This window comes from Acanthaster planci, linkage group LG10 (assembly GCF_054643075.1).
Source record: "Acanthaster planci isolate LZ-2023a linkage group LG10, COTS_SCS, whole genome shotgun sequence".
Lineage (NCBI taxonomy): Eukaryota > Metazoa > Echinodermata > Asteroidea > Valvatida > Acanthasteridae > Acanthaster > Acanthaster planci.
In genome coordinates this window covers 10,274,326-10,301,550 of record NC_141786.1, presented here as the reverse complement: position 1 = coordinate 10,301,550, position 27,225 = coordinate 10,274,326, and the positions used below count along the sequence as shown (strand labels likewise).

The following is a 27,225-nucleotide window of genomic DNA, read 5'->3' as shown; positions in this document are numbered from 1 at the left end:
GATTCACAATAGTGCGCCTTCAAGAGTTTGCAACGCGTTCGCGCCACTTAATCATAACGCGCGAAATCCGTCGACCCTTTGCAAACGCGCATGTGGGTCGACAGATATCGCGCTTTAGGATTGGCCAGTGCGTTGCAAACTATCGGGAGGCATACCATCGTGAAACGCCCGTATTTAATCAAGAGGAGGGGTCTAATCCGAAGCAGAAATCGGGTCAAAAATATTGGATATTTTTTAACGCAGATGCTTTAGAAAATGCTGTCGGATGCTTTCTCAATTCGGACGAAATGGGATTTCGGGTAAAATGCGTTCGTCAAATAACAGTCAATAATTTTATTCCAATCTTAAAGAATGTTTGGACTTTAAAAATTCTTTCCAATCTTGAGAAAATGTTGGATTTGTAAAATCGAGTCGAATTTCGAAAACATGATCAATCTTTAAGAATGTACTCCAATGTAGAAAATATGTTCCGTCTATACAAATTCACCCGCTCTTTAATTAAAAATTCATTCGTCTAAAGAAACATGTATTGCATCTATAAAATTTCTTCCGTTTTTAAAAAATGCATTCCAAAAGTAAAAAATACGATCTTTTTAAAAATACATTCGATTAAAAAAACACGTTCGATTTTGAAACAAGGCCTTCCATTTAGCAAAAGCATGTTCTTTTTGACTCCAATTCTGCTTCGTATCTATCCTCCATCCACGCGATTCGCGCATTTGACCCGGTGGAAAAGACGTTTAGGGGACTCGAACTGAACAGAGATTCCACTTCAATCCGTTTGGTCCTTGTTCTTGTCCTTGAAAAGACTAATGAAAGAAATGTGTTACATTTGGAATGATAATCCTCGACGGAAGCAGTATATGTCCGGTATGGTTTCCCGAACACTTTCAAAGATGTTCCAAAAGGTCCATCTCTGTGACATGGTTGAGTGTATTGTTTGGCTTTGATAAATGGTACCACTGTACAAGTGCGCATTTCGTAGATAAGAATTTTTGGCGTGAGAAGAAGCTCACGTCTCGCAGATGTGAAGGTCTTGTACACAGAATATCCTTATTTATTTTTTCAGAATTGGAACACGGCTTCAAGTAGCACATCATCAGTGGTTTAGCAAGGATTTTACAAGTGGAGGGGGGCACAAAGAGGGCACCAGCATCTTGGGGGTGGGTGGGGGCACCAGCTTTCAGTGGACAGGTGTGGTTTAGGGGGCAAGTTTTTGTTAGCCTTGTTCAATATCCATTCATCCGTTTTTTTCGGGGGGGGGACACCTGTGGGGCACCCCGAAGAGATACGCAGGCAAAAGTATATACACTTCATTTACTCTTAACTTGCAGGAATAATCGACACCCGGGAAGTTTTGTGAAGTGCAATTATTTTTACGAATCAGTTCGTAAAAAATAATATGCACTTCATTAAATTTCCCAGCGGTTGATTATCATTGCAAGATAAAGAGCCGATGAAGTGTGTATACTTTGTCAACTTGCACCTGGGAGAGTATAGAAGGAGACACGCCGAATTCTTCAAATTACACAACTGTCGACTTGGCAAACTTTATAAGGCCCCAAGAATGTTATAATTTCCAAATTGATGATCTCTTTGGTAAAATAATTTCTGAACTGCACCTATGATGAACATAGACATGATACGGTTTATCTCCCATATTCAACAGGAAGAAAACGTGTATCGAAATCAAAGTCCAGAACAGAAGAGGGCGCAGTTCCAAAACAGGTGGAGCCGTTTCCGAGCGGCACGATTATTGCCAGTATTTTTAAATACAGTGATTTCTCCAAATAACCGGTCCCTCGCTACTAATTGGCGAGCCTTTAAACTATGCGCACACAGGAACTTCAGTTGAAAAATGAAATCAATTTCGCAAGCCTGAATGCCGCAGAACCGGCACCAGCCGCCGGGTATCCAGCTTTTGTGGTGGTGGCGGTGGTGGGGGGAGGCAAATTGGAGACTTCGGCTTTGGTCTCATTCAACATGATGTTGGGGGGGGGGAATCAAAAGCCTTACTCTCAGTCCCGAGATATACTTGCTTTTATTTTGTCGTGTTGTTTTCGTAGGGTTTTGGTGCTAATATTTGATAAATGGAATATTATTAATATTTGATAAAAAAATCTGGGGGCAAGCACCCCACCCTTCGCTAGATACGCCTCTAGTACAAAACTCCGGCAGCAGTGTCAGCTTCGGGTTTACACAGAATTAATATTGATATCTTCGTACACCTGATATATTCAGCATGTGGAAAACCTCAGGAGAAGTTATTCACATACCTTTCTTAATCTCAGTGTTAACCATAGTTAAGACCGAAATGAGACAACTGTCCTGGCACCCGCATAGGCACCCGGCACCCCGTTTGAAACCAAAATTCACCGGAAATCGTTTGGAAGTTCTTGTTCAAGTTACTTGCTTAATTTTGAGCACTATATTACAAAATAGAATGATCATAATCTGTGTCATTGGACCACTCTGTCGCCATTCAATTCTTTTGAAGTGTGTATTTTCACCAACTTATGACCACCGCGATTGAAGTTGTGCTGATATTTTGACTATTATTTCCCAGGTTATTGTTAGTGGTGCACTAACTTGAGGGCATTAAAGGAATGAGAAAGTTAACGATAGACTGGACAGAGAAACTGGCGTGACGCTAGGTGTATGAAATCGAAGGAAGGAAATGCTTGTGCTTGAAATGGGAACGTAATCATCTAGTACTAGCTTGACCAGCAGAGTACTACGTACTAGGCCTACATAGGATTGAAGAAATTGGTGGATCACTTACCGTCTTTGGAAGGAACTGATTTGCTACATTCAACTATGAATACATTTGAATTCTCTTTAATCGGGAACACTAATTAAACTGTCTGTGAACATTAATTTTGTAAAGTTCTAATCGACTTCTTTTTGTAGATTATTATTTCGAGATTTATTTCACCAAATCAGAGGTAAACGATAAAAGGACTGCAATAAGTCTAACTGCATCCAGCCAATCAGGCGGCATCATTCCATTGGAGCATTCCTGCATTTAACAGAGCACCACTTCCTGATTCACTCACCACGCGTGTTTACGATCGGGTTTGCGAGGGGACAACCCTAGCCGGTCTGTAATTCGATACCTCGCTCGTCAGAATTCCCTCCGTAGAATTCTGCTGACGACTGTGCCGACTGACAGCGAGAGAGTATTACCGAAACCGCATGCGGAATGGCCAGTGCGGCCGGTATCATCAACCATCGGCGCACCATTCGCCAGGCCAGCCTGAAGTCGGCCGCAAGCGCCATGGACATTCTGATGAGCATGGGCTTTCCCAAGCATAGAGTGTATGTATTCATGCAGTTTAAACGCTACCGTAGTCTTCACTGCTCACTGATTTTACCGCTCAGTTTGTCAATTTATTCCATGCTCTGTGATTTCAAAATTAAACCTATCTATGAAAGAGTTCCATATATGAGGACAAGACCAATTTTGCCTTAAGATGTCTGGTTATAATCAGTATTATGGCCACCAGGAAGTGACAACATGTCCTAGGCTAAAGAGTGCAATTTAGCTAAGGAAATTCTAAAGGATTTACTTAGAAAACACTGAAGGCTCATGGCATCAAGTGTTGTCCATATATGCGGAACTCTTTCTTTTCCCTGTGCATACATGTACACAGGGAACCAGCATCTGGTGACCAGTGAAGTCATTTCTTGGTTTTATGTAAGCATGATGTTAAAACTAGGAAAATACATACATGTATACTCATCTGCTGTCTGTCTGCTGGACCCAAGACTCTCCCAGCGGCGTAGCGAAGGCATTTTCTTTGGGGGGTGGTGTGCCAGGGTCAATTTGCCGACTGGTCGATGTACATCAATTTAATTCATGACATCAATTTCAGTTTCATTTGCCGACTGACCCTTTATTTGCCGACTGAAAAGAATTATGGGGGGGGGTGCAATACCCCCCACACACCCCCCACTCGCTATGCCGCTGGTCACTCTGCTTCGCCATTTTTGACATTTGAGCATAATCTGTTTTATTGTTTTGAGGTGAAATCTGATAATTTTGGTTCATGTAGAATGTGTGACGATTTTATACATGTACGTGTTCCTGCAAAGCAGCAAAGATCCTTGGATTAGAATGTGTAATAAAAAACCCATGATGTAGGGGGCTTTACATGTAGTTACTACTGTACCTACTGTACTCAGGTACCTCCTAATTGTGGACCCATTTGAGACATGCCTTACGTACATATATATGTGCACAGTCACATCCAAGCCTTTATTTATGCTTGACATGTCGCATTTTGAACATTTCTGGGTCTCTGGTAGCTGTCCTTCCTCATGGCTTGGAAAAAGCCAGCTCTTTTGGTTCTGTTGTTGAGATTTACTAATGGGACGAGTCTCTCCTTGTCATGAGTCTCAAAGCTGGTTTTTCCAAGAGTCTCCTTACCAACATCCATGCTTTTACAGGAGAATCTAGAACCCAATTTTTTTGGGGGGGGGTGGTGGTGGTGGAGGGTGTTACGTTTGGAATGTCTTATGAGGAACCCTTTATACTGTATGGCTTTGCTGGGGGGATAAGGTTACGTTATGGTTGGTTTTTTTTACCTGATTTTGCAAGGAAGGAAAATAATATCAGACCCCCAAAATACCTACTATTTCTCAATTGAAAAAAAACAAACAAACTTGGTGGCTCTTTTCTTTTGTTGGCCACCTCCCCATTCACACTTGGATGCTTTTGGAACTGGAAATGACCAAGTCAGTCTGCGCCCCATGGGGCTGCCTTTCTACTTTGGAAATGGTAACAAATGTCTACAGTTTACAGTGACCAAAAATCCCCACTCTGGCTTGCCTTGGGCCTGAAAAGGTGACCAAGGCTGCCCCCCCTCCACACACATAATCCTTGGGCAGTAAAGGGTACATGTACGTACATTGTACACACATGAAGTAGGCCTATTAACTACAGTAGGGATACATTTTTTTTAGCAGTTAGCATGGCAACAACATGCAGTACATACAGTTGTGCCTGTGGGCAAAAGTGATTTTGTTCTGGGCATCAATTTCACCTCCATCAGTTACCATTTTCAGTTCTAGGTACCGGGTATTCATCCCAGGATTTCTGTTGGATTATCCCTCAAAGGAAAAAAACAGGAGTTGTCATTTAAATTAAGTTTATCAATGTTGCATACATGTACATACATAGGGACCAGGAGAATACGTAAAATTGTAATGGACTCTCAGTCGGGAACTTTCAATCAGCCCTAACCCCCAAGCATTATTTGGCTTACACTTTACAGAACTCAGTACTACAAAACACCACGGACCGTAGTACTCTGAGCCTGAAGGACCTAGCGCTACAAATTACTACCTCTGGCTAGGGCACTTCTTTTGTCACTTGTACAGAGAACAATAAAGTCATGCATTCATAGTGCCAGAGCACTGTATGGTACATGTACATTGTCTAAATCTATTGTATTTTATGGCTTCGGACAATAAGGTCACGCCCTTCCACCATTTTTTTACTACATGTATATGGTATTTCCCTCTATTGATTAGGGTAGCAGAAACACGTAGCCTACATATTGTTCAATGTACGTGTACCAGGTACAATGTACATGTACATACATGTATGTGGCTGACTGTACAATAGTCCAACAAATGCACTCAGTCAAGGCGGAAGGCAAGTGGCCAGTCACTGCCCTCTTTCAGACTTTCTCAATGTGACACCCGGTCTGGCTTTAGAATGGTTTCAGTTTCTGTGATGGTTTTGATAAAGTGCTAAAGATCTGAATGCTGCATGCAAAATTTTGCTTTTAAAATGTAAATTGTGTACTATACATACACTTGGAAAATGTGTACAGCCGACATGTACATGTACATGTATGTATGTACCCAGTACACTGTACATACATAGTCCATAATGTGACCCACTCTGCCAAAAAGGCCCATAAGTCATACTCTGCCTCTGTATACATGTAACTGACCATTCCATACGTCTGCCAGAGATCCACTCTAAATTTTAGTGTATTTCAGGAATAGAATGTGCAACAGAGGTCAAAAATGCACAAATTTAATCCGTATTAAAGTGCTTCTCTATCCCTGGGAATCACTTAAAATCAGTTTGTCATAGTTAAGCCCAAGGGCCATTTTTGCAGAGCCAGTGACATACATGTATGAACCTACATAAATAGGCAAATGTGAAATTTCACTTTTGACCTTTTGCAAATTATTTTGTAAATTTATACACCTTCAACAGTGTGAACTGTGCATTGAAATCTTTGTTGAAGCATTGTTTACATGTGCGCGTACTGGCCAGTACATACATGTACATGTATGACGCAGTACGTGTATACGTGTGCATGTGCATACATGTACATAAATTGTGCAATGTACACGTGTACATGTATGTTGCCTTCTTAGTTTGCCGGTACAGTGTACATGTATATACATGTATACATGTACATGTGTACATGTACACTGTACATGTACATGTATACATGTACACATGTGTACATGTACAATGTACATACATGTGTACATGTACAGTGTACATGTGTACATGTACACTGTACATGTTATGTCTGTAAACTGCACAACATTGAATTCTCTGTCCAGGGTTTTAGCCCTGTTACTGGTAGAGTGTACTTCACCATCAAGGATGAGTGGGGGTGTGTGATTTGCAAACTCATCTTTGAATCTAACTGTTTGGAGCCCCCCCCACAAGATAGAATTCAGACTTATTGGAAATTCAGACTTTTGTCCAGTTACATGTATTATACATGCAAGTTAGTAAAGATGTCGTTCATAATAATTTACATGTATCATTTAATAAGAATTCAGGACATAAGTTTTTGGACTTAAAATGTCCATTTCAGCATCATCCAGTAGCGCAGAGTAGTCCAGCTTACAGAAAGAGCTGCTTCTCTGAAAAAATAACTGGAGCTAAATTTGTTTTGAGGAAAGCATTTGAATCGTGTATTTTTTTTTATCACAAAAAATAACTTGAACTACCAGTAAATTTGTTTTAAGGAAAGCATTTGCATCGTGTATGTTTTTTTTATCACAGAAACATGTACATGTATAGTCAGCAGCCAAGCAGTACAGGTTGGCATAGTAGTTCTTTCCTGGAGTTCCGTGTATGTGGATTAGGTTTTCAGTCCCTACCTGATTCTGTGGGTTTTACCCAGAATATTCCTCTGGGGTTTTCTTCCCACCTCTAAAAGTGTAACTGCTTTTTCTCACAGTCTCCTCTCTACAGATATGGGTCATTTATTGGCTGCCTGAGGCACCCTTGTACATGGAAGCCTTCAATCCAAGTTGTAAATTTGAGGGCCTCCATGGGAAAGCAGTGCTGTTCACTGATTGGGGCTTGCCCTCATGAAATATTCATGACATTTAAATGAAATTTATAGCACCACAATTCTTTATTGAGACACAGTTTGTGGTCAGAATTTGCAGCACATTTTATGGAATAGAGAGGGTGCTGAATACCATTGCGGCATTTTCAATGATTTCTGTTTACAACAATGTTTGTGAACACCCCTGAAAATATGACAGAACTTCAACTTTAAGTGATCACAGGCCCATGAACAAAAGAATGCCTCTCTCTTCAGATATAATACTATCGGTTGGGTGGCTACTGGTACTTTGTTGGTGAGGGAATGACTGCTGAATGGGAAACGTGACATTGACCCAACGCCTGGACCGTGAAGTCAGTGGGTAGGGTTGCACAAAAACTTGGGACTTTAATACAGTTCACCACACTTTACTGTTTCAAAATCTGCCTTAAACTGATACGGTTTTCAAAATGGTCCAAAAGATGAATGGACAATTTCAGACGCCCATCTGAATTGTGCAGTGCAGGGCGTACCAGTAGAGCTGCAGTGTCAAGGGAACCATGATTACCAAGTACATGTAGGCCTAGGGTAATTCCAAAAATGAGGGGTCCAAAAGTGTGACTTTTAGAACTGTATCCCTGTTACATCTGACTGTTGTTATTTGACCTGGAAATATCACCGGAATTGATTTCGAACTACTGCTGCATGTATTTGTTTGGCAGATAATTTGCATTAATTCATCACTCTTGGAAATTAGAAAATTTGGTTCTGAACTTACAAAATCATATGTCAGATGTGACAGGGATACCAAAAAAAATGGACCCCTAACGTCTGGAATTACTCTATTACGTGTTTTCCGAACAGTCAAAGTTTCCGCTAATATTTCGCCACCCAAGAACAGTTGAAAGCATGGGTTGTGCGGGGTATACATACATGTAGTTTGAGTGAAGTCAAAGGTGAACCGCACAAATTGCACTGGTCTGTTAGGAGTACCGTAGACTGAAATGGACATGGACATGTATGCGTGCATGTACATGTATGGTATACATGTACATGTGGGTGCATTCATGTAAAACCAACCTGATTGTTTCAATCCACTGTAGCCTCCGTACTGGCACCGTACAGGGAGAATCCAGCTTTACACGGAGTGTTCAAGTTAAATTTCAAACTCACACTGTCAGGGCAATGCTGCTAAATTATAATCTTAACTTACTGGCTTCCTTTACAATATTTTATGTCATTTTCTTCAATAAATGCCTACGTATAGGCCTACACGGGAATTGCAATCGAGGAAGTGAAGTGCTTGCCACTGTATACAAACGTACTAGTGTGCAAGTGTTGATAATCGTGGATGCACAAAACATGGCCTCGGTTACACGTGCATGTAGACATACATGTACATGTAGGCCATGTACAAATCAAATAAAATGAAGTTGTAACAAAAAGTTGAAAAGAAAGTGATTTATCGCTACTGTACAAGTGGTTGAAGAAATTGAGAGAGAATGCGGAAATGTGTTGTACCGAGGTGGATCTGGTACATGTTCTGCTATTTAACTATTATTTTTTATTATTATTACATGTGTGATCACATAATGTCTGGCAATGACACCAAGGATTCCTCAATAATGTACGTGTACCCGAGGCACTGTAGCCTGAAGAAACCCGTAGAGAGGAGACAGTGAGAAGCAGTTACCGTGTCAGAGGTGGGAGGGAAACCCCAGAGGAATATTCTGGGTAAAACCCATGGAATCAGGTAGTAATCGAATCCCCAATCCACATGTGGACCGAGTCGGGATTCGAACCTGGACCGCAGAGGTGGAAGGCAAAGAAAGGACCACTGCGCCCACCTGACGTGTACATGTACTGGTACAGTGTGTGTGCATACAATGCCCATATAAGAAACTCTACCAACAGCACACGTCGTGAAGAGGCATCTTCAGGGTCATTCTTCCTATCTGACCGACATCACAAACGTTGATGCTTCCTCCAGCGTCATTCTGAGGCAGTGTGAGAATTGAGAAAAATCACCCATTGGCCCAACGTTTTTGTCAGTGTCAGCACAGTAGCTGAAGATGGTGGTGGCGGGGGAGGGGGGAGTAACCCGGAGGGGTTAACCTACATCCTTGAGTTGACCACTGTATTGTAATGCATTGTAGAATAGAAGTCCAAATTTTTCATGTTTACAGTGTACATGTATAAATGTACATGTACATGTACAATCACATACATGTACATATGTACAAATGTATACACAAAATAAATTTACTTCTGGAATAGTTCACCTTTTCTCTTATTCACCTATATACATACATTCACTACATGTTTGATTCATGCTCCAAAAGTTCACATCAGTTTCCTACTTTCCTTTGTATATTTTCTTTGGCTCTGGTGTTGCTTTTTAATTTCTTCCCCCACTCAGACCAACTTTTGTTTTTTGGGGAGGCACTTTCCCTTTTCCTCATTTCGTACCAAATCATTCACGCACAGTGTACATTTCCTGACATTTCCAACTAAACTACGGTAAATGTACAAACTCTGAAATCACAGTATTTGGTTGCTTAGTACACTTTGCTGGATGTGCTGAACATGCAAATATTTGCATTATGCATTGTTAGCACCTTTATGGGATGATGAAACAAGCATTAATTTAGACAGTGGTTGTGACATCTGAAACCAGGTTGCCATAGTTACTGACTGTATTATGATCAGAACAGAAACCTGGCTGACAAAGGGGTATAAAAACCAGATAATTGACGAGCCACACGGACTTGTATGTACATGTACTATACATGTAAAATGAGGACAACTTATACAGGAAATGTGAAACCCAGAAAAAGCAACATTACAGTATGTACAGAATAGCAGCACACTGCATAGATGCACATGCACGTGTACTTGCCCACCTACCATCATGACCATACATGTGTACATGTACTGTACATATACCACACATTGTGTACTGCACCTGTGCTTGCTACTGTAAGATGTCCTTCACAGTCTACATGTAGGTTAAGGTTAATAAATTTTGGGTTAATCTCAGGTCAGGTTTCGGTCCCCATCATTCAACACTTCAGTGTGATGGCTGAGTGCCTGGTAAGCACAGGCCATATTGTATGGGCCATGTCAATCTACTTGCACCAGTACTTTGTGTATTCCAGATTTTCTTTTTGTGCAGGACTGTTGATGAATGAGAACCATCAGCTGTGGATTCAAATGACTGTATACTTGTACATGTCCAAATAGGAACATGTTTGTGTGTCCTTGTGCACAATGTATCTCACAGTTAGCTAAAAAACAAATGATGACTAAATTGCAAATTTGTAAATTGCTGGGCGTCCTTTCTAGTTGGATGCATGCATTGTAAATCAGACACATCATACAGAGAATGGAATTGCAACTCTAGCTGTTATTGGTTCTAGTTGTGAAACTTTGCAAGCGGTTTTGTTCATCATAAACCTTTCACCTTGGCTTGGAAATTTCACTGTGCGTTCTGGGGATGGTGGGAAAAAAACCAGGCAGGCTGGTATTTACATGTACATGTAGGCCTACACTCTGTAGATGTAGCGCCTAATGTATCTTGGAATTTTAAACGTTTTAAAAGAGGTTTCACCCAAAGATTGTATAGCCTCGCTTGGCGGGGCAAGATGGAGAACTCAGCCAAAAAGGTGTTATCACCATGGGCGAAATTCCAGTGTGAACATTAATGCATGTATAGGCGCAGGCATACCAGGTCTGCATTCCTGTCACGGCGCCTGCACCTGTTGCGTTAACATAAGGAAGTCCTACATGTACCAAAATGGCGCCCATGCAATAACAATGTTTTACACATATTCATGATGAAGTTCTCCATCTTTCAACGCTATACAATCTTTGGTTTTGCCAGGGGATTTTTTGAAGATTCCTGCAGGGAGGAAAAAGGTTCATAGATTTCGGAGTTCAAAAATGCCTGTCACACAGAACTCTGAAAGGATATATCATCAACGTTTTGTGATATTTTGTACATGTATGTACTTACATTTAGTTTGTGAATTAACACAACTTGTTTGCTTTCTGTTTTGTCTGAAATTCTGTCTGTTTTGTTTCCCTATTTCTAGAGAAAAGGCTTTAGCAGCCACGGGCCATCAGGACATCCAACTTGCATCCGACTGGTACGTTGATTTGTGCCCTTAGTACATGTAGTTTACATTTAGGCATGCAACGTTTCCTCAAATCATCCGATTTCGTCATTTTTCACTCCACACTCATGCCACTGAAAATTTTTATAGAACACTGTACAAAGTCTTCAATCTCTTGTAATGATTGGAATTTCCTGTTTTTTTTGTCAAGTCCAAGTTATATGCCTGTGCATTGGGCTTGCGCGTGGAGTTCTCAGACTAATAAGGCAGTGTCCCAGTTACTCATCTGCACTTTGACATTACATTGCAAATTCCTTATGTGATTAATTGCCAGTTTGCTCTGTAGAGTTGGTTGGACTCTGTTACTCCTCACGTTGTATTTGTCGAATGTAACCTTTTTGTTATCTCAGTCTTGAGTGTTTGTCTAAATTCAAGTAGTTTTAGTCCTTGAAGATGTCTACATTGCTTACAGTTGGTTTTAGATAAATCGGAGGATTCTGTTTTCATTTGTGTTGGTGTTTTTTAGCAATTTGAACTTAAGGCTTGAGTATTGAAATATTGTACATGTATTTTGAAACAGGTGCTGAAATGGTGTTTTTAGACTGTTTTGTGTATCTCAATCCAACCTTTGGTTGCAAGTAGTAATAAACCATCACTACCAACATGCATGGTTGACTCTGTATGGGAAGTGGCTACAGCCATTACCACGGATTCAGGCATAAAAAAAATTTATCAGACACACCCAAGTAAATTAGGACAAGCCCATTTTACACAGATGAGTGATGTGGACCTGTACACTGCACACACACAGAACAGAAACAGGATACGCAAGCAAGCAAATTGACTTCAAACAAATTAAAGTGCCCCTGAGGGATAATTGACGGTGCAATCTAGAAGCATGCCAGTCGGTTGATGCCGTAACTAATGAGACCACTGATGATTCGCCAGGACGCACTTTCTTCAATGGCACTGTCTCACTGTCTCTTTTTAAAAAATCTTCCCCAGTGTCTGTCTATACGACAGTGCAACATACACTCTACATGTATATCGCACAGTTTCTTTCAGTGTATGCAATCCCATAGGAAAGGACTGTTTGATACACGTGTACTGGGTACATGTACATGGTTTGTATCATGGAGAATTCTACTGCAGATCGTCTGTGAAGATAGGCCATAAAAGTATATGTATTTTTGACAACGTGACTTTTTTCTGTTAAATTCTTTTTCAATCCACAAATATCTCTGATCCATGGGGCTAAAGGCCAGCTGGGATCATTTTACCCGTGTATTCTTGCACCAAATCCAAGAAAAACAATTGAAATTCAAAACAGGATGTTGAAAAGAAAAACAACACTGGTAAAAAGGTGAAATTAGAGAGGGTGGATGCATATTTAATTGAGGAAAAATGGAAAAAAAAAAACCAAAACGAGCATTGTCAAATGGTTCAATAAATCTACTAGAGCTTGGAATAATGTCTGAGAAGGGGGAGTGGGTTAGCGTAGCGGTTCTTGCCTCGCTTTGCACCAATGAGGACCGGGTTCGAGTCCCGCCTTGGCTCAGGCTTTAAGTGCATTTGGTTTCCAGTCCATACTCGCTCTCGCAGGTTTTCTCCGGGTACTCCGGTTTCCTCCTGCCTCTCTAAAACTGGACCTTCTTCCTAACTCCGTAATGTGATGCTGATTAATAAAGTGTATGAATAAACGTACAGTTATTGGCGCAAATAGCCTGAGTTGCTGAAAGCGCCATAAAAACAAAACAAAACAAAACAACAACATAATGTCTCAGAAAACTACATGTAATACTTGGTCAGACTGCTGGTTACATGTATATAATGTATGGTTTTCAACCCTGCATGTAGTTTTCAAGAGAGCATACATGTACATGTACATGTAAGTTATCAACGGTTGAGTTTGTGAAAACTTGCTGTCGTGTTCATGTACAGGTACACACACACCGATACATACATGTATGGATGGGTAGGTATTCACCGCGTTCAGAGGATAAGTTCATTTGTTCGGGCAATTTGAACTGAGTTGTGAGGACATTTCTGAGTCCTCACCATGTTTTTCAGTCCCAATAAAACACCAGTAGCTGAAATGTCGAGTGAACATGTACTGGTATGTCCCCACAACTATGGTGCGGGAGTGGTGTACAGTACATGTGCACAGTATGTAGACAAAAGTGTACTCGTTGTAGTAGATGCTGCATGGGACAAGATAAACCAGCTGTGTCCCAGTATCATCCCGGTAGAGTAGACAACACCACATTATGACCAATAATAGCTTGTACAGTACTGTACATGTATGCACCGGTACATGTACATGTTTGTGATTAGTACATGTAACATCTTAATCTTTACATCAGTAGTCAGTAGTCACACGTAGGTGGATATATGTGGAGTTTGCAAGTTTCCTGCATTTTGACACATCCTGTAATCGTGGTATGGCAAACATATTGCACTCCGTGTTGACTGTTTCCTCTAAATTATCCTTGTGTCCTGTGTTATGTGCCCTTTAATCCTCCCACCCCACCAAAACAAAAAAGAAGAAAAGTCCGCAAGGCTGTGTCTAAAGCTCATATGAACTCACACTAATGTTTGCTATCGACAGGTCCGCACAATTTGTGGTCTTGTCCAGGAAGAGCGAAGAGCACTATTAAAAAAATAAATCTGATCAAGACTAATAACTGAAAGTAAAATGCATCCGCACGACGTGTTGTAGAGGCTGGTCCTCTGTACATGTTTGGAGTTTCGATATACCGGTATCGGGGGGGGGGCTACCAGAAAAAGAGGAAGGCCCTGTAGCCTGTGCAAATTAAATGCAGACCACTTCCCCCAGTAGGTGTGATAAGGATCACTCTATATCCTGCTTTACTGGATCAGTTCATGTGTTTCTTTTAGTGGGGAGAAAAAAGGTACTGGGTCGGTTCTGATTTTGCATTTGGGAAGATGCTTTTTATCAAAGTCTTGAGTTTTTAGAGATTAGAATGACATGCCTTGGGAACAGGGAAGGATGAGTCAGGCGACTGTGGTAATGCTATGGTATATGTATATATATATTACCTGTCATTTGTGGGGTTCCACCAGTGGTGGTGAGCGTTGTATTGAGTCAATGTTCCCAACGGCCACTCCATACAAAACCTAACGTGGTGGTTTCTGTCAAAAGTGGGGCCATAGGGAATGACTTGTGAGACTTCACTGATTTTAGAGAATAGTGAAAGATACATGTACATGTACGTGTACAACATCTTTCACTGGGTTTTAGTATAGCATGTATAAATTTTTCTGATTTACATGTAAGATACATATACATATGTGATCATTGTTTGTCATGATTAAACAAGTGATCTGTTGATGAAACACGGAGCCAGAGGACTTACTGAGTATTCATCTACATGTAGAGTATGCACTGCATATGTACAGTACTTGCTGACTTGGGATTTTTGGTATAGTTTTTACGGGTACTGTACGTTCATTCTCTGAAGTTCGGGCACTGTTTGTGACGGCGTCCCTTGTTACATCGATAACTTTTATTGCCCTTTATTTTCACATTACAACAGATTAAGTCATATTATTCCTCAAAGATGAAGCACACCACTACAAGAACTTAGCAAGATTTAGAACAATGTCTATTTAGAATCCACATCCAGGGACAAAAGATATTTATTTTCACTAATGTAACAAGGGACGCCGTCACAAACTGTGCCCGAACTTCATTGAATAACCCAGATGTAATAAGCAGGCTGTTACATGCACATACAGGTACCGGTACATGTGAGCTGTGTTGGCAGAAGTATTATAAGTGTGAATCATGCGGGGCATTGGACAAATGGGCACAGTGTCGGTCCTAAGCTGAAACGCCCATTTCGAAAGTATACTGATGCGGTTGAGTGACTTTGTGTCGTGGCCATTACAGTACCTTGGCAACCGAACAAAAAGGCTCTCCATTCATGTCACAATGATCTGGGCTGAGAGGTGTATTACACATTGCTCATTTGGGTCATTCTATAAGTTCGTTGTCCAAAATGTTTAATGTTAGTAGTTGTTTGTTGATCACTCAACCTTTATTGTGTTCTTCTGAATGAATAACAAAGATATTATTAAAGGCACGATACATGTATGCGTTGACTCAGGAGGAGGCATCTGGGCCAGGGACTTTATCCCAGCTCTTAGGGGGAGGGGCATGCTATTAGTCTAGATTTGTCAGGCTGTGATTCCTTATTCCTCTTCTGCCACTGTTCTCCCAGGCTACTGGACCATGTGGATGATCCCATGTTGGACGAGAATGTCCCTCGGGAGTACGTGCTGTACGCCTGCCCAGTGGGACCGTTGGGGGAGTCCTTGGATGAGTTCTGGACCAATTCCCTGCAGCACTGCGGGCGGAACGGGGCCCACAGTCTCCTGCCCCACGTCACGTTATGCTCTTTCTTTCCTGTAAGTGAAATCTCACCGTCCCCCCCCCACTTGCTGATGTAAAGATGCACCATCGCACCAAAGCATTATGTCCAAGTGTACACAATGTACATGTGCGTAAACATTTGAACACAATCTGACAGTTGTAAGTGAAGGTGACACACTTTCCTCCCCCCCCGGTGGGGGGAATGAAAAATAAAGGGAAAAAAAGGGGGAAGCAAAACAGATGAAAAAAATTGGGAATGGAGAGGGATGAAAGTCACCAATTTGCTTGAAACAAACCTGAAAATTCCCCCTCCCACTTTTAGTTGTTTGTCTGTTATTGGCTGATTCATGAATGCTTTGTCCCCCCTCCCCAAAAAGTGTCCCCCCCAAAAAAAAAAAAACCTGGTGATGTACATCATCAATCACTCATCAATCCTGTAAAGTTCACCTAGCCACATTACAAATTCTGAACAAACTTGGAAGACGTTAAATCAGATGCTGCCTTCTTTGTTCATATCTGTTTTTGGCTGCGGCCAGTGCGAGGATAGCAAGGTGGAGATGCTGACGGTGGCCTTGCTGGAGGCCGTGGAGTCCCTGGAGGACAAGGCCCCCGAGACCGTCAGCTTGGAGCACTACTCCTCGGCCAACTTCATTGGTCTGTTTGTGGAGGAGACGCACGCCGAATTCATGCGAATACTGACCAATCAGTTCAAGGCTGAAGCTCTGAAGAAAGCAGGTGATGACAGTAGGCCTACTCTGAGTTGTGGTTGAGAGTTTACACACATGCACACTGGACTACAATTGTTTTAATTACACGTTTTAAGAACTCATCTCTTTCTGGTAACCATTCCTCAGAATGTGTGCAGTACATGTTTTTCAGGGTTGGGTACTTGTACACATAATAAATGTTCATTGGTTGCAGGTCGACACGCTGCTGCAATTGAGCCCACTTTGGTACATAACTTAGGGATATTTAATTGATTGAGGCGTTCCCTACACCACACAAAACCATAATGTTGACTACCAGTACCTAACACCCGTTTGCAATTGAAGAAGAATTGAAGTTTCCCGCACACAGTGCAGTTAATGAATGAGGCTTTGTCAACTACTTATTCCACAACGCACTACGAAAAGGCCTCTCCGTGACAACCTCTTGGTGGCGCACGGCACTGTGAATCACCCCTTTGGTATGATGATCTGGTTTCAGGTGTGAAGGTGGACCCACATAAGAAGCAGTTGCACATGACCCTGGCCTACCAGTTCAACACCTCACATCACGACGTCCTGGAGAAGCTGTCCAATGAGGTGGACATCAAGGCTGCTGCCCGCTGGGAGCTCAGGCTGTACTCCAGAGATCCGAGGGCTGCAAAAACAGAGGTAATGGATACAGCGAAGGGATGTGTGTCTGCATACATGAGGCAATGGCCAGGCAAAGGGTGAAGACCCTAGACCGCAGCCATATTCTGGCACAGAGCCAAAACTGTGCTGTGGTATTAGTTTGCACATATTTTGTCATTCACTCATGTTTAATGTTCCCAAGGTCGTATGAAAATCTGGACAAAACGTTGCCTCAGAAAGTCATGAAATACAGTCTAGGAAAATGAGGAACAATAGGATAGTCATGGAATTCTTTATTAAGATTTTTGGAATGGAATGGAATTCTGTTCTCAGTGGCAAAAGTCATGGAAAATTCATGGAAATCAAGTTCATGCAAAGGTTTATTTTGATGGCCTGCGGGCCTTGTGGGTCTAAAGTAGTAACAGTGGCAGTGTCCCAGTTTCCTCTGCAAGGAGATGGTCGTATTTTACTCCTGGAAAGTCCTGGAAGAGTTGTGGAATTTGGTTTCTAGATTCTTTTGGGAACCCACATGTTGTTGATGGACACTTATCCCTAAAAGGGGGGGTTGTGAGATGGGCCAAATAACCCAGCTCTTTGAGGGTCAAGTGTCATTTGCACGACGGGACCACGCTCAAGGGCATCAGTCTCGTGTCTGCCATTTTGTACTGGTACGTGTAGGTTTGTACACATTCAGTTGAAAATCTATAGCTTAGATTCCCTTGAGCATTCCCTTGTTTTCTCATACACGTAGTTGAGAAAACTGGAGAAAAAACTCATTTTGTTCTGCGTGTACACTTTCAATGGTTGAATATAATCTTCATCCCTGCTCATTGGCTGGGGTCAAAAATAAACACGAGTGGAATGAAAGTGATGGAACCCTTTGGATGAATCGTTCGCTAATGCGCTTAGACCAGAAGCGCCACGTATTTGAAATATTCGAACTGTGTACGGACTATCCAGAATTATACACGTAGCTTTCTAAGCCGTAGTCAACGCTTGGTACAGTAGTAGACTTATATTTTAGTTTCCCCTGCTTACTACCAGGTGTTACGTGTCCTGTACTCCCACACTCCTCGGGCGCAGGACGAGCTGGAGCTTATCCCGGACGACTACATCTTCATGTCCTCTGCGGACAACCGGGCAGGGAGCAACGACGGCTGGTACAAGGGCACGTCCCACCAGACGGGCCTGACAGGAATGTTCCCGGGGAACTACACAGAGAAGGCACCGGAGTCAGATACATGGACAGTGCACAGGTAACTGAGGCCAGATACGGCTATAAAAAGACATCTCCGTTATTCTTTGGTTTAGCTCCAATTGATTGAAATTGAAATTGACACTTAAAAACATTTTCCATGTCACAGATATCTGAGAGCGCTGTACCGGTGCAAAAGTTACAGCATTTTACTAATAAATGAAAAGTATTAGGAGTAAAAGACAACAAGAGATGAAAAGGCTACCCCCTCCCAAAAAAAATCGAACCTTCCATTTAGAGAAGGACTGTTTAAAAACTTTCAAGAGGGTCTGCCGATGGAATTTCCATTTCCAGGGGTATAAATTGTGAAGAAATGGTCACCGTAGCACGGTGGAACGCCGCTATACTGAACACTGCTATACCGAACATTCGGCTGTACCGAACATCGTCTTTGGATCCCAGTAATTTGTGCGCAGAGCCTACTGAACACTATTCAGTTGCAGTTTGTAATTCCCGAACGTCAACCTGATAAAACAGTCGGTGTTTTTTTATGTTGGAAAGTGACAAGTGGCCATTATTTTCCCAAGGATTAGACGGGAAAGCCACTAGTTGTCAACGGTATTGAATAGAAACTGGTTTTGCGACTCCACATGGATCGGGTGCCGAAGAAAACTGCACGTACGCGCACGGTGGCATTGCACTAACAATAGTCTAAAGAGGGCGCCGCTGATACACAAATCAACCAAGATTGGCCACAGCATGCATCAGAGATTGATCCTGAGCGGTAGTTTCACGACTTTTAGGATAAACGTTATATCAATTTTTTGACTCAAGTTTAAATAAAAAGCAAAAATAATTAACAGATACATTTCTAGAAACCTTAAACTTGAATGCAACGGCAAAACATAACGAAAACAGCGATCCAAGGTATCACAAGAGGGTGCACTTCGGTTAGACAAGAGAGGGCACTATTCATCATGGCAACGAAACGTTCGGCAGTTAAATTCGCTGTACCGAACATTTAGCATGGACCCCGCCTTGTTCGTTATAGCGAGGTTCTACTGTATTTGCATGTATGGTAGTCATGCCAAGTGGTCATTGTAAACAAACTGCACCAGAGGTTGTCAAACGCAGAGTGTGTGTGCTTGATTTACATGTAACACTGAATACATGCACTTGTAGTTTACACATTATATTCTGAGGCTGATCCCTTTAGGCTCTATTTGAAATAGCGCCCTCAATGTCAGTTTTTCAGGGACTGCTTGCTGTGCCTGAAATCACTCATGGCATTGCCAACCACCACGGCAACAATGTACAGTCAACCTTGTTAATAAGAGGTCCTTCCGACTTGGCAAATTACATGTACCTTGTTATAACAGGAACCCTGTATTATCAGGAATGAAAACAATGAAAAGAAGAAGGATTGGGACCTTAAAATGTCCTTGGTTTAAGCAGAATATCTTGTATTAACTGTGCTCTTATTAGCGAGGTTGGACTGTATATTTTTCTGACTTTGCTGATACAGAAACTAAGTTTCTGAGACCTCATAAGGACCACATTGAAATGCAACGTTTAACCAGTTTGTTCCTGGGGATTTATTACCATGATGTGGTAGTCCTCTTGCTGGTGATCAGCTGACTGGTTAAACTGCCACACATGCCCTGAGTCACTGCTGGGTGCTGTTTTTCTGATAATGCTAATCCCAGCAAAGTGTCCCCGCAACTCGGTCCCGTTTTTTTACCCAACACAACAAATTGTGCCCTTAATGCGTTGGATTCCTGCCTCAAGGAGTCTGCAAAAGGCAGACTTCCAACCTTGACCTTGGCTGCTGTGCACAGCCTGTCGTCACAGTGAATAATTGTCCTGCCATGCCACATACATGTATAAGGTGTTGGCTTCATGGGTAACTCTGTGAAGTCCGTCTTTCTGTGTCTGGGTCAATTACCCAGATGGATGTGCGAACGAACACGCTGCGGCAGGTCTCTGGATGATCAGTGAAATCTTGTCCCCATGCATGAGTGATCACACAGAGGCTTGAACATGTCTGAGGAGGTGGACCATACGTGTATGCGGAGCTCTCAAATGTCTGTAGTTGCAAACATCGCTTTGCGACATTGTGTTGGAGTGTATTACAGTGACAATGCTGGGGATGTGTCACAAAAATCGGAGACAACTGACCACCAAGGGTCGGCGTTTGTAAAGTTCAACTTTGCAAAGATGTTTACTCTGAGCCAAAAATGAAGCTACGCCTGGGGGCAAGTTCATTGTAGAGCAATACCATCTGCAGCTGGTGAAAGGATTCAAGAAGGTTGCCAGCAAAATGCCCCATGATTAGGCTTTTTTTCCCAAAATAAACACATGTAGCCCCCTTTTTTTGCAGAGTGATTCCCCTCACCAAGTCGTTGAGCTCCAACCAAGCCTTGATCAACCTGGACAACAAGGTTCCCAGTCCCCCCACCCCGCTTGGAGCTGACGAACGCCGCTCCAGCCAGTACAAGACTCCGGAGGGCCTCCTACAACAGTCAGAAGAGGAGGCGTCCAAATATGCAAACGTGAGTCTCTGAATATGGACATTTCTGCAAAGAGAAGCCAAAAACAACTCCATATTTGACAAGGAAATGGGATTGTTTATTTTGCTTGGTGATGGAAACATCATGGTTTACTTGTATTTTTTTAAAGCTGATGCATCCATGTACATTTAGTTGTGATTCTGATGCTACACCATTGTGAAATAGCAGTAGGTTTTATTCACAAGATGACCATTTTGGATTATACCCCCAAATCCACTCCGTTCATTAAACCGTCTGAAATGGTAAAAAGCGTAACTATTTTTGCAACAATGACAGTTATAGCCATGCTTTGAAACACATGTTTTTCACTTGGACAGTAAAGATGGCACGACTTTATATACTTAATGTGGAATTGCCAATTGCACCTCAAGGATGGAAGTCTGTCATTTGCTCCTGCACTATCAACTTCATTCCTACAAAAATTGAGTTGCAAGAAAATTGTTCAAGAATCGCCTCACTTGCAATTCAAGATGACTGACTCTACATGTAGTATAAAGGCAGGGGCCAATTTCATAGAGCTGCTTAAGCACAAAATTTGCTTAAGCGCAAAAAGACCTTACTTGATAAATCAGGTAACCAGCCAAAACTCCATGTGATGTATATTGTTTGGGGATTGTATTTACCTGTGTTTTGGTTAGCATGACAGTCGGATAGAGTTTGAACTAGTAACCTTTGTTTAGTAAGCAAAGTTTTTTCCCGCTTAAGCAAATTTTGTGCTGAAGAAGCTCTTTGAAACTGGTCCCAGTTGCTTAGCACAACTGTGTCATTTTGATGTCATCCACTGAGGCGATGAAGGTGAGTGTCATTTTGATGTCATCCACTGAGGCGATGAAGGTGAGTGTCATTTTGATGTCGTCCACTGAGGCGTTGAAGGTGAGTGTCATTTTGATGTCGTCCACTGAGGCGTTGAAGGGAAGTGTCATTTTGATGTCGTCCACTGAGGCGTTGAAGGTGAGTGTCATTTTGATGTCGTCCACTGAGGCGTTGAAGGTGAGTGTCATTTTGATGTCGTCCACTGAGGCGTTGAAGGGGAGTGTCATTTTGATGTCGTCCACTGAGGCGTTGAAGGTGAGTGTCATTTTGATGTCGTCCACTGAGGCGTTGAAGGTGAGTGTCATTTTGATGTCGTCCACTGAGGCGTTGAAGGTGAGTGTCATTTTGATGTCGTCCACTGAGGCGTTGAAGGTGAGTGTCATTTTGATGTCGTCCACTGAGGCGTTGAAGGTGAGTGTCATTTTGATGTCGTCCACTGAGGCGATGAAGGTGAGTGTCATTTTGATGTCGTCCACTGAGGCGATGAAGGTGAGTGTCATTTTGATGTCGTCCACTGAGGCGATGAAGGTGAGTGTCATTTTATGCAGTGCATGGCCTTTGGTGAAATTATTCATTGAATTAAAAAGAGATACATTTGGATGTCTGAACTAAAGATCATATAGCACCATGTAGCGGCGCAAGATGGAGAACTTCACTGTGAATATTTGTAAAATGTAATTGCCTGGGTGCCATTTGAGCAAGCGATATGCCTGCGCAGTGGATGTTAATGCACGGGCGCAGGTGCCGCGCCTGATGCACAGTGGGTGTGCCTGGCATGGCACCAGCGCCTGTGCATTAACATCCACTATGCAGGGGTATCGCTCGCTCAAATGGTGCCCATGGTAATTACACCTTCTTGGCAGAGTTCTCCATCTTGCTTCGCTGCGGGGTGCCAGAGGATCTTGGTCTGGTTATTTATTTTTACACTTGCACCAGCAACATTCAAGTTGTTCTCAAGATCTTGACTGCATGACAGTACCATCAGGGTGGCAAAATTGCCACTTTGGGGATGAAGAAAACAAAATATTTCTACATTTGGGAGACTTTTGCCCATGTGTATGTGAGCCTGTACTTGATTGCTCCTTGCAGCTAGATACAAATGAAATATCGGAACTATATCCAAGTAAAAGCAACATTGTTTCTTTCAATCCTGTGTCGCAGCTCTTTAAGCTCACCAAGACACCAGCCCGATCCAACAGCATTCCCCTGGCCGCGACGACCGATCTACCCAGCCAGCCAAGGAGGCTGTTTGTGATACGGCACGCCGAGAGGGTGGACATCACTTTTGGCCAGCAGTGGCTTCAGCACTCATTTGACGTCAACGGTAAGTATTGTCAGACAAGGCCCGTGGTCTGATGATCTGAGCCAAAATTGTTTAGAGCCCTGTGGCACTTCTCCTTATCAGAGTCAAGACTCACAACTGAGCCCTGTGTTTCTATTCCTTATCACAGTCAAGACTCACAACTGAGCCCAGTGTTGCTACTTATCAGTCAAGACTCACAAATTAGCCCAGCGTTACTACTCGTTATCAGAGTCAGACTCACAACTGAGCCCTTGTCACTACTCCTGATCAGAGTCAAGACTTACAACAGATGTTGTACAGCTTGTGACCAAATGCTTGTCAGTAATGATGACCGTGTGGTCACCTGCTGGGGTTGCTTTTTTATTTGACCCTGTTTCAGGCTAGCTTGCAGGATGTAATTCTTTTCCATTCATTCTTTTTTGTGCTGGAAAAAGTTTAAGGAGAAATGATGGCCGAGATCCATTCATTACAGAACGGTCTGGTTCCTGTATCCAATGCCGCAGACTGGAGCGCTAGAAGTAGATAGCAATCAGTTTAAGGCCGTGCCCGAAATGGGGTTCCAGAGCTACGGCTAGGTCTATTGTCAGTACATCTCCGTGTATTTCCAATGGAATGAAGACTGAGGCCTAGCTCTAAAGAACAGATTTGGATGCAGCTTCAAATAATGTAACAGTAACGGCTTCTTATGTTTAAAACCCCGAACTCCCTGTTTTTGCCAACAGGAAAGTACATCCGGAAGAATCTGAATATGCCGAAGAGGGTTCCCATTCGGGCAGGAGGGTCACAGGCATTTAACAAAGACCCCCCGATCACTGAAGTCGGCAAGTTCCAGGCTAGACTAACTGGTGAGAATTCAGCCTGGTGTCCCAGAATATTAACATTTGTGACCCACCATTCCGGAACCAGACTGAAGTAGGTAACTCCATATCCCCAACACCCCTGTCCATGCTCGCGGAGGCTCCACCTGTGTCAGTGTCCATAATCACCAAAGCTTCCTGCTCCTTAGATCACTTTGAAGTGGAAAAAAACACTTGGGGAGAGGAAATGTAAAACATCACGATATACCTACCATGCCTACTCCAATCTGGTTTGGGTACGGTGAGTCCCATTTTCAACCCTATACCAGCCTCTAGGTGACATTTTGTATTTTTTCCCTCTGTCAACAAATTGTCCCAGTTCCTGTTAAACCGAACAAGCAGTCTTTTTTTTTTCATTCACTTTTTTCAGATGTTGAATGAAGCAATATTTCAATTACATTGAAGCACATCCCAGGAACCTCTCAGTGAGGCAAATCCTGTGGTATTTTCATTAGGTGATAACACTGTGCTATTGTATGACCCCCCCCGTTGCACTTCTGTATTAAAAGTTGTGTGCCCGGACTGTGTGATCCGTTTGTCATAACTTTCAACCGCACGTGTGGCACTTAAACACGAAAGGTTGACTTTGCTGGTCGCCTACAGCCTCTGCATGTGTTGCCGTTGTCACTAACCCCTCGCTGCTGTGGCGAGAAGGTTGATACCTGAGGACAAAGAAATGATTACATCTTATCCACTTACTACCGGGGACTCCGGGATCGGAGATGTATGGTTTATATGCATGGCGGTGGTCTCCGAACTCGGACAAAGGAAACAGGGCCCTGTAACAAAAGACAGTACTCCGAACAAAAGACCAGGCTCCTGGGCATTACCGACATTTTTCACTCTCAAAAGTGGTGATAATCCAGCCTTGTTTTGAAACCGTATACCATGGTTTGGGGCATTGAAAGCGAGCGAATTACCACCGGGGACAAAAGTGCTCCACCACCGTAGCGATGAGCCACACAGCACCGCTGCACGCTAATCTGGCCCCTATTGAAAAGGGGTCAGCAGTGCACTGAGCCAGGTTCGCGAACAAAAGACAGTTATACAACACCGCACAATCTGGGCTCTGTTTACAAGGCTGCAGACCTGGCTGAAACACTCGGGTGTCAATGAAGGTCACCTGACAACTTAGAGTTGTGCCTAAAGATTACTTTGTGCGCTTATAAATGACCGTTAAATGAAATGATGAATTTTTGAAGGATTCTGAAAATGGAAAAAATGATAGTTGTGCCGGCCTAGCATCATCAACATTGAAAAATGCCCCGGCATGAAGTGGTTATTCTGAGATTGAAATGTAATCCTTCTTAAACCTATTGTGTCTCACCACTGTTGTCCAGTCCGTATGTCTTTTACTTGTCTTGTCCAAGGGAAAGGGATGTTGGCATCTTTTTTTTCTTTTAGGCTAAGCTTATACATTGTGCTGTTATTATTATTATTATCAATATTATCTGACTTTATTATGTATTCTCATAAATAAAATCTACATGCTATCCTGTTGTAAATGATGTCAGTATGGATATATATGATGTTGACTGAAGCTTGTTGGACTGTCAAATTAACATGCTGTGGAACCGGGCGTAAAAAGGCTAGCCTTCTTCAGTGATCTGTCCGGTGTTCCTGTTTTCTAATTCAAAACTCCCCTGTCGTTTTTGAAATAAAAAATAACATACAGAGATTCCACCGGGTTAACCCAATCATAGTTGGATTCACTGACTTGTGAAGTGGTTCTTTTTTCAGGCCTTTATTCTTCTTTTTGAATCTTGATGCTGCTGTTTCTTGTCACAGGTGAAAGCATGAGGGAAAACGGCATCGTCATATCTCATGTGTACTCCTCCCCTGCCTTGCGGTGTGTGCAGACGGCCCAGGCTGTCATAGATGGTAAAATGCATGATACGCTGTCACTCATGCCTTACAAAGTGGCTCGATAGGCACAGCTTTTAAGGACGTGCTGCTGATTTGTTACAAGGCGTGATTTTATTGAACCTTTTTGATCAGATTTCAGTTCCAAATTTTCTAGAACCTGTTTCATCCTTTCCCATCTGGATCCTCTCAGATCTAATCTTTGGTCTAAATTTGCTAGGACCTGTCCGATTTGAAATGTCTTGTCTAGTCTGTTCCCCAGGCCTGAATTCTCTAGGAACCTGTCTTATTGACATGTATATCCAGACCTACATTTTGCAAATCCTTCCTGATCTGTTTCTAAGGTATAAATTCCCCAAAAGCTTCCAACCTGTTTCGAGAGTCATAACTATCTGTTGCCATTCCAATCAAATATTCCCATACCCAAAGTCTCAAGAGCCTGTCCGGTCATAGATTATTTAGAATCCTTCAGACCTGTTCTCGGCCTGAATTCATCTGGAAACCTTTCCAATCTCTGCCCAGGGCTGAATTCTCTGGAACCCCTCAAGATCCGAGTGGACACGGGGCTGTTTGAGTGGCTGGCGTGGTGCAAGGGCGCACTGCCCAAGTGGATGACCCTGGGCGAGTTGGAATCCCACGGCCTGAATGTGGCACTGACCTACAAGGAGATGATCTCTGCCTCTGACCTCAACCTGCAGGAGAACTGCCAGTCGTACTACAAGAGGGGGGACACACTGCTGAGACGAGAGATCAAGGAACATCCCAAAGGTAGGTCAGTGAGGTCAGAGGTTGGTGGCTAATGTCAGAGGTAAGTCACCGAGGTCAGAGGTTGGCTGCTTAAGTCAGAGGTAGGTCGCCGAGGTCAGAGGTTGGTTGCTGAGGTCAGAGGTAGGGGTCTGAAGTCAGAGGTAGGTTGCTGAAGTCAGAGGTAGGTTGCTGAGGTAGGTCATTGATGTCAGAAGTATGTCATTGAGGTCAGCGGTACAATGTAGGTCACTGAGATCAAAGGTAGGTAAGTGAGGTCAGAAGTAGGTTGGTTTGGTCGTTTGATTTTTTACAATATCTTTTGGTACAGAGCACTACATGTATTGCACTACTTCTTTCTCTCTCTATGAGAACTTCAATAAATCTAACCCCCAAAATTGCATATTTTGGCTGTTCATTTTTTGATGAGCACCTTCTGAGTGGAAATTTCTTTTACTTTGAGTAGCTGTGATTGTTGGGAAGTCTCCAATTGCATTGTGGTATTGTAAACGAAGAATGGACAAGTGTAAAACAGATTACGAAGAAAGTTGAAGAGGTGCCTCTTTGAGGCAAATGCCGATTGGTGCATTCACTGCATTTATAACAGGGATACCAGTTTTCAGGCAGCAGCGTGATTGTGGGCTTTTTTAGTTTCATTCGAAATGGTGGGCTGATTTGAAATCTCCATCACCAGGTGTACGGTAAGTAGGCGCCCA

General features: G+C 42.6%; 1 protein-coding gene across 1 annotated transcript in view; it reads left to right on the top strand.

Moving 5' to 3' along the window:
* The first annotated feature begins 3,043 nt into the window (after positions 1–3,043).
* ubash3b (ubiquitin associated and SH3 domain containing B) overlaps positions 3,044–27,225 on the top strand; it is a 31,186-nt gene continuing 7,004 nt past the window's right edge. Inside the window, exons 1-11 of the mRNA XM_022243555.2 lie at positions 3,044–3,318; positions 11,411–11,464; positions 15,676–15,862; positions 16,364–16,562; positions 17,034–17,203; positions 18,209–18,420; positions 20,740–20,911; positions 22,904–23,066; positions 23,768–23,890; positions 25,691–25,783; positions 26,288–26,533. Of these exons, the coding sequence (XP_022099247.2) occupies positions 3,203–3,318; positions 11,411–11,464; positions 15,676–15,862; positions 16,364–16,562; positions 17,034–17,203; positions 18,209–18,420; positions 20,740–20,911; positions 22,904–23,066; positions 23,768–23,890; positions 25,691–25,783; positions 26,288–26,533 (1,735 nt within the window). The 5' untranslated portion in view covers positions 3,044–3,202. The remainder of the gene's footprint in view (positions 3,319–11,410; positions 11,465–15,675; positions 15,863–16,363; positions 16,563–17,033; positions 17,204–18,208; positions 18,421–20,739; positions 20,912–22,903; positions 23,067–23,767; positions 23,891–25,690; positions 25,784–26,287; positions 26,534–27,225) is intronic.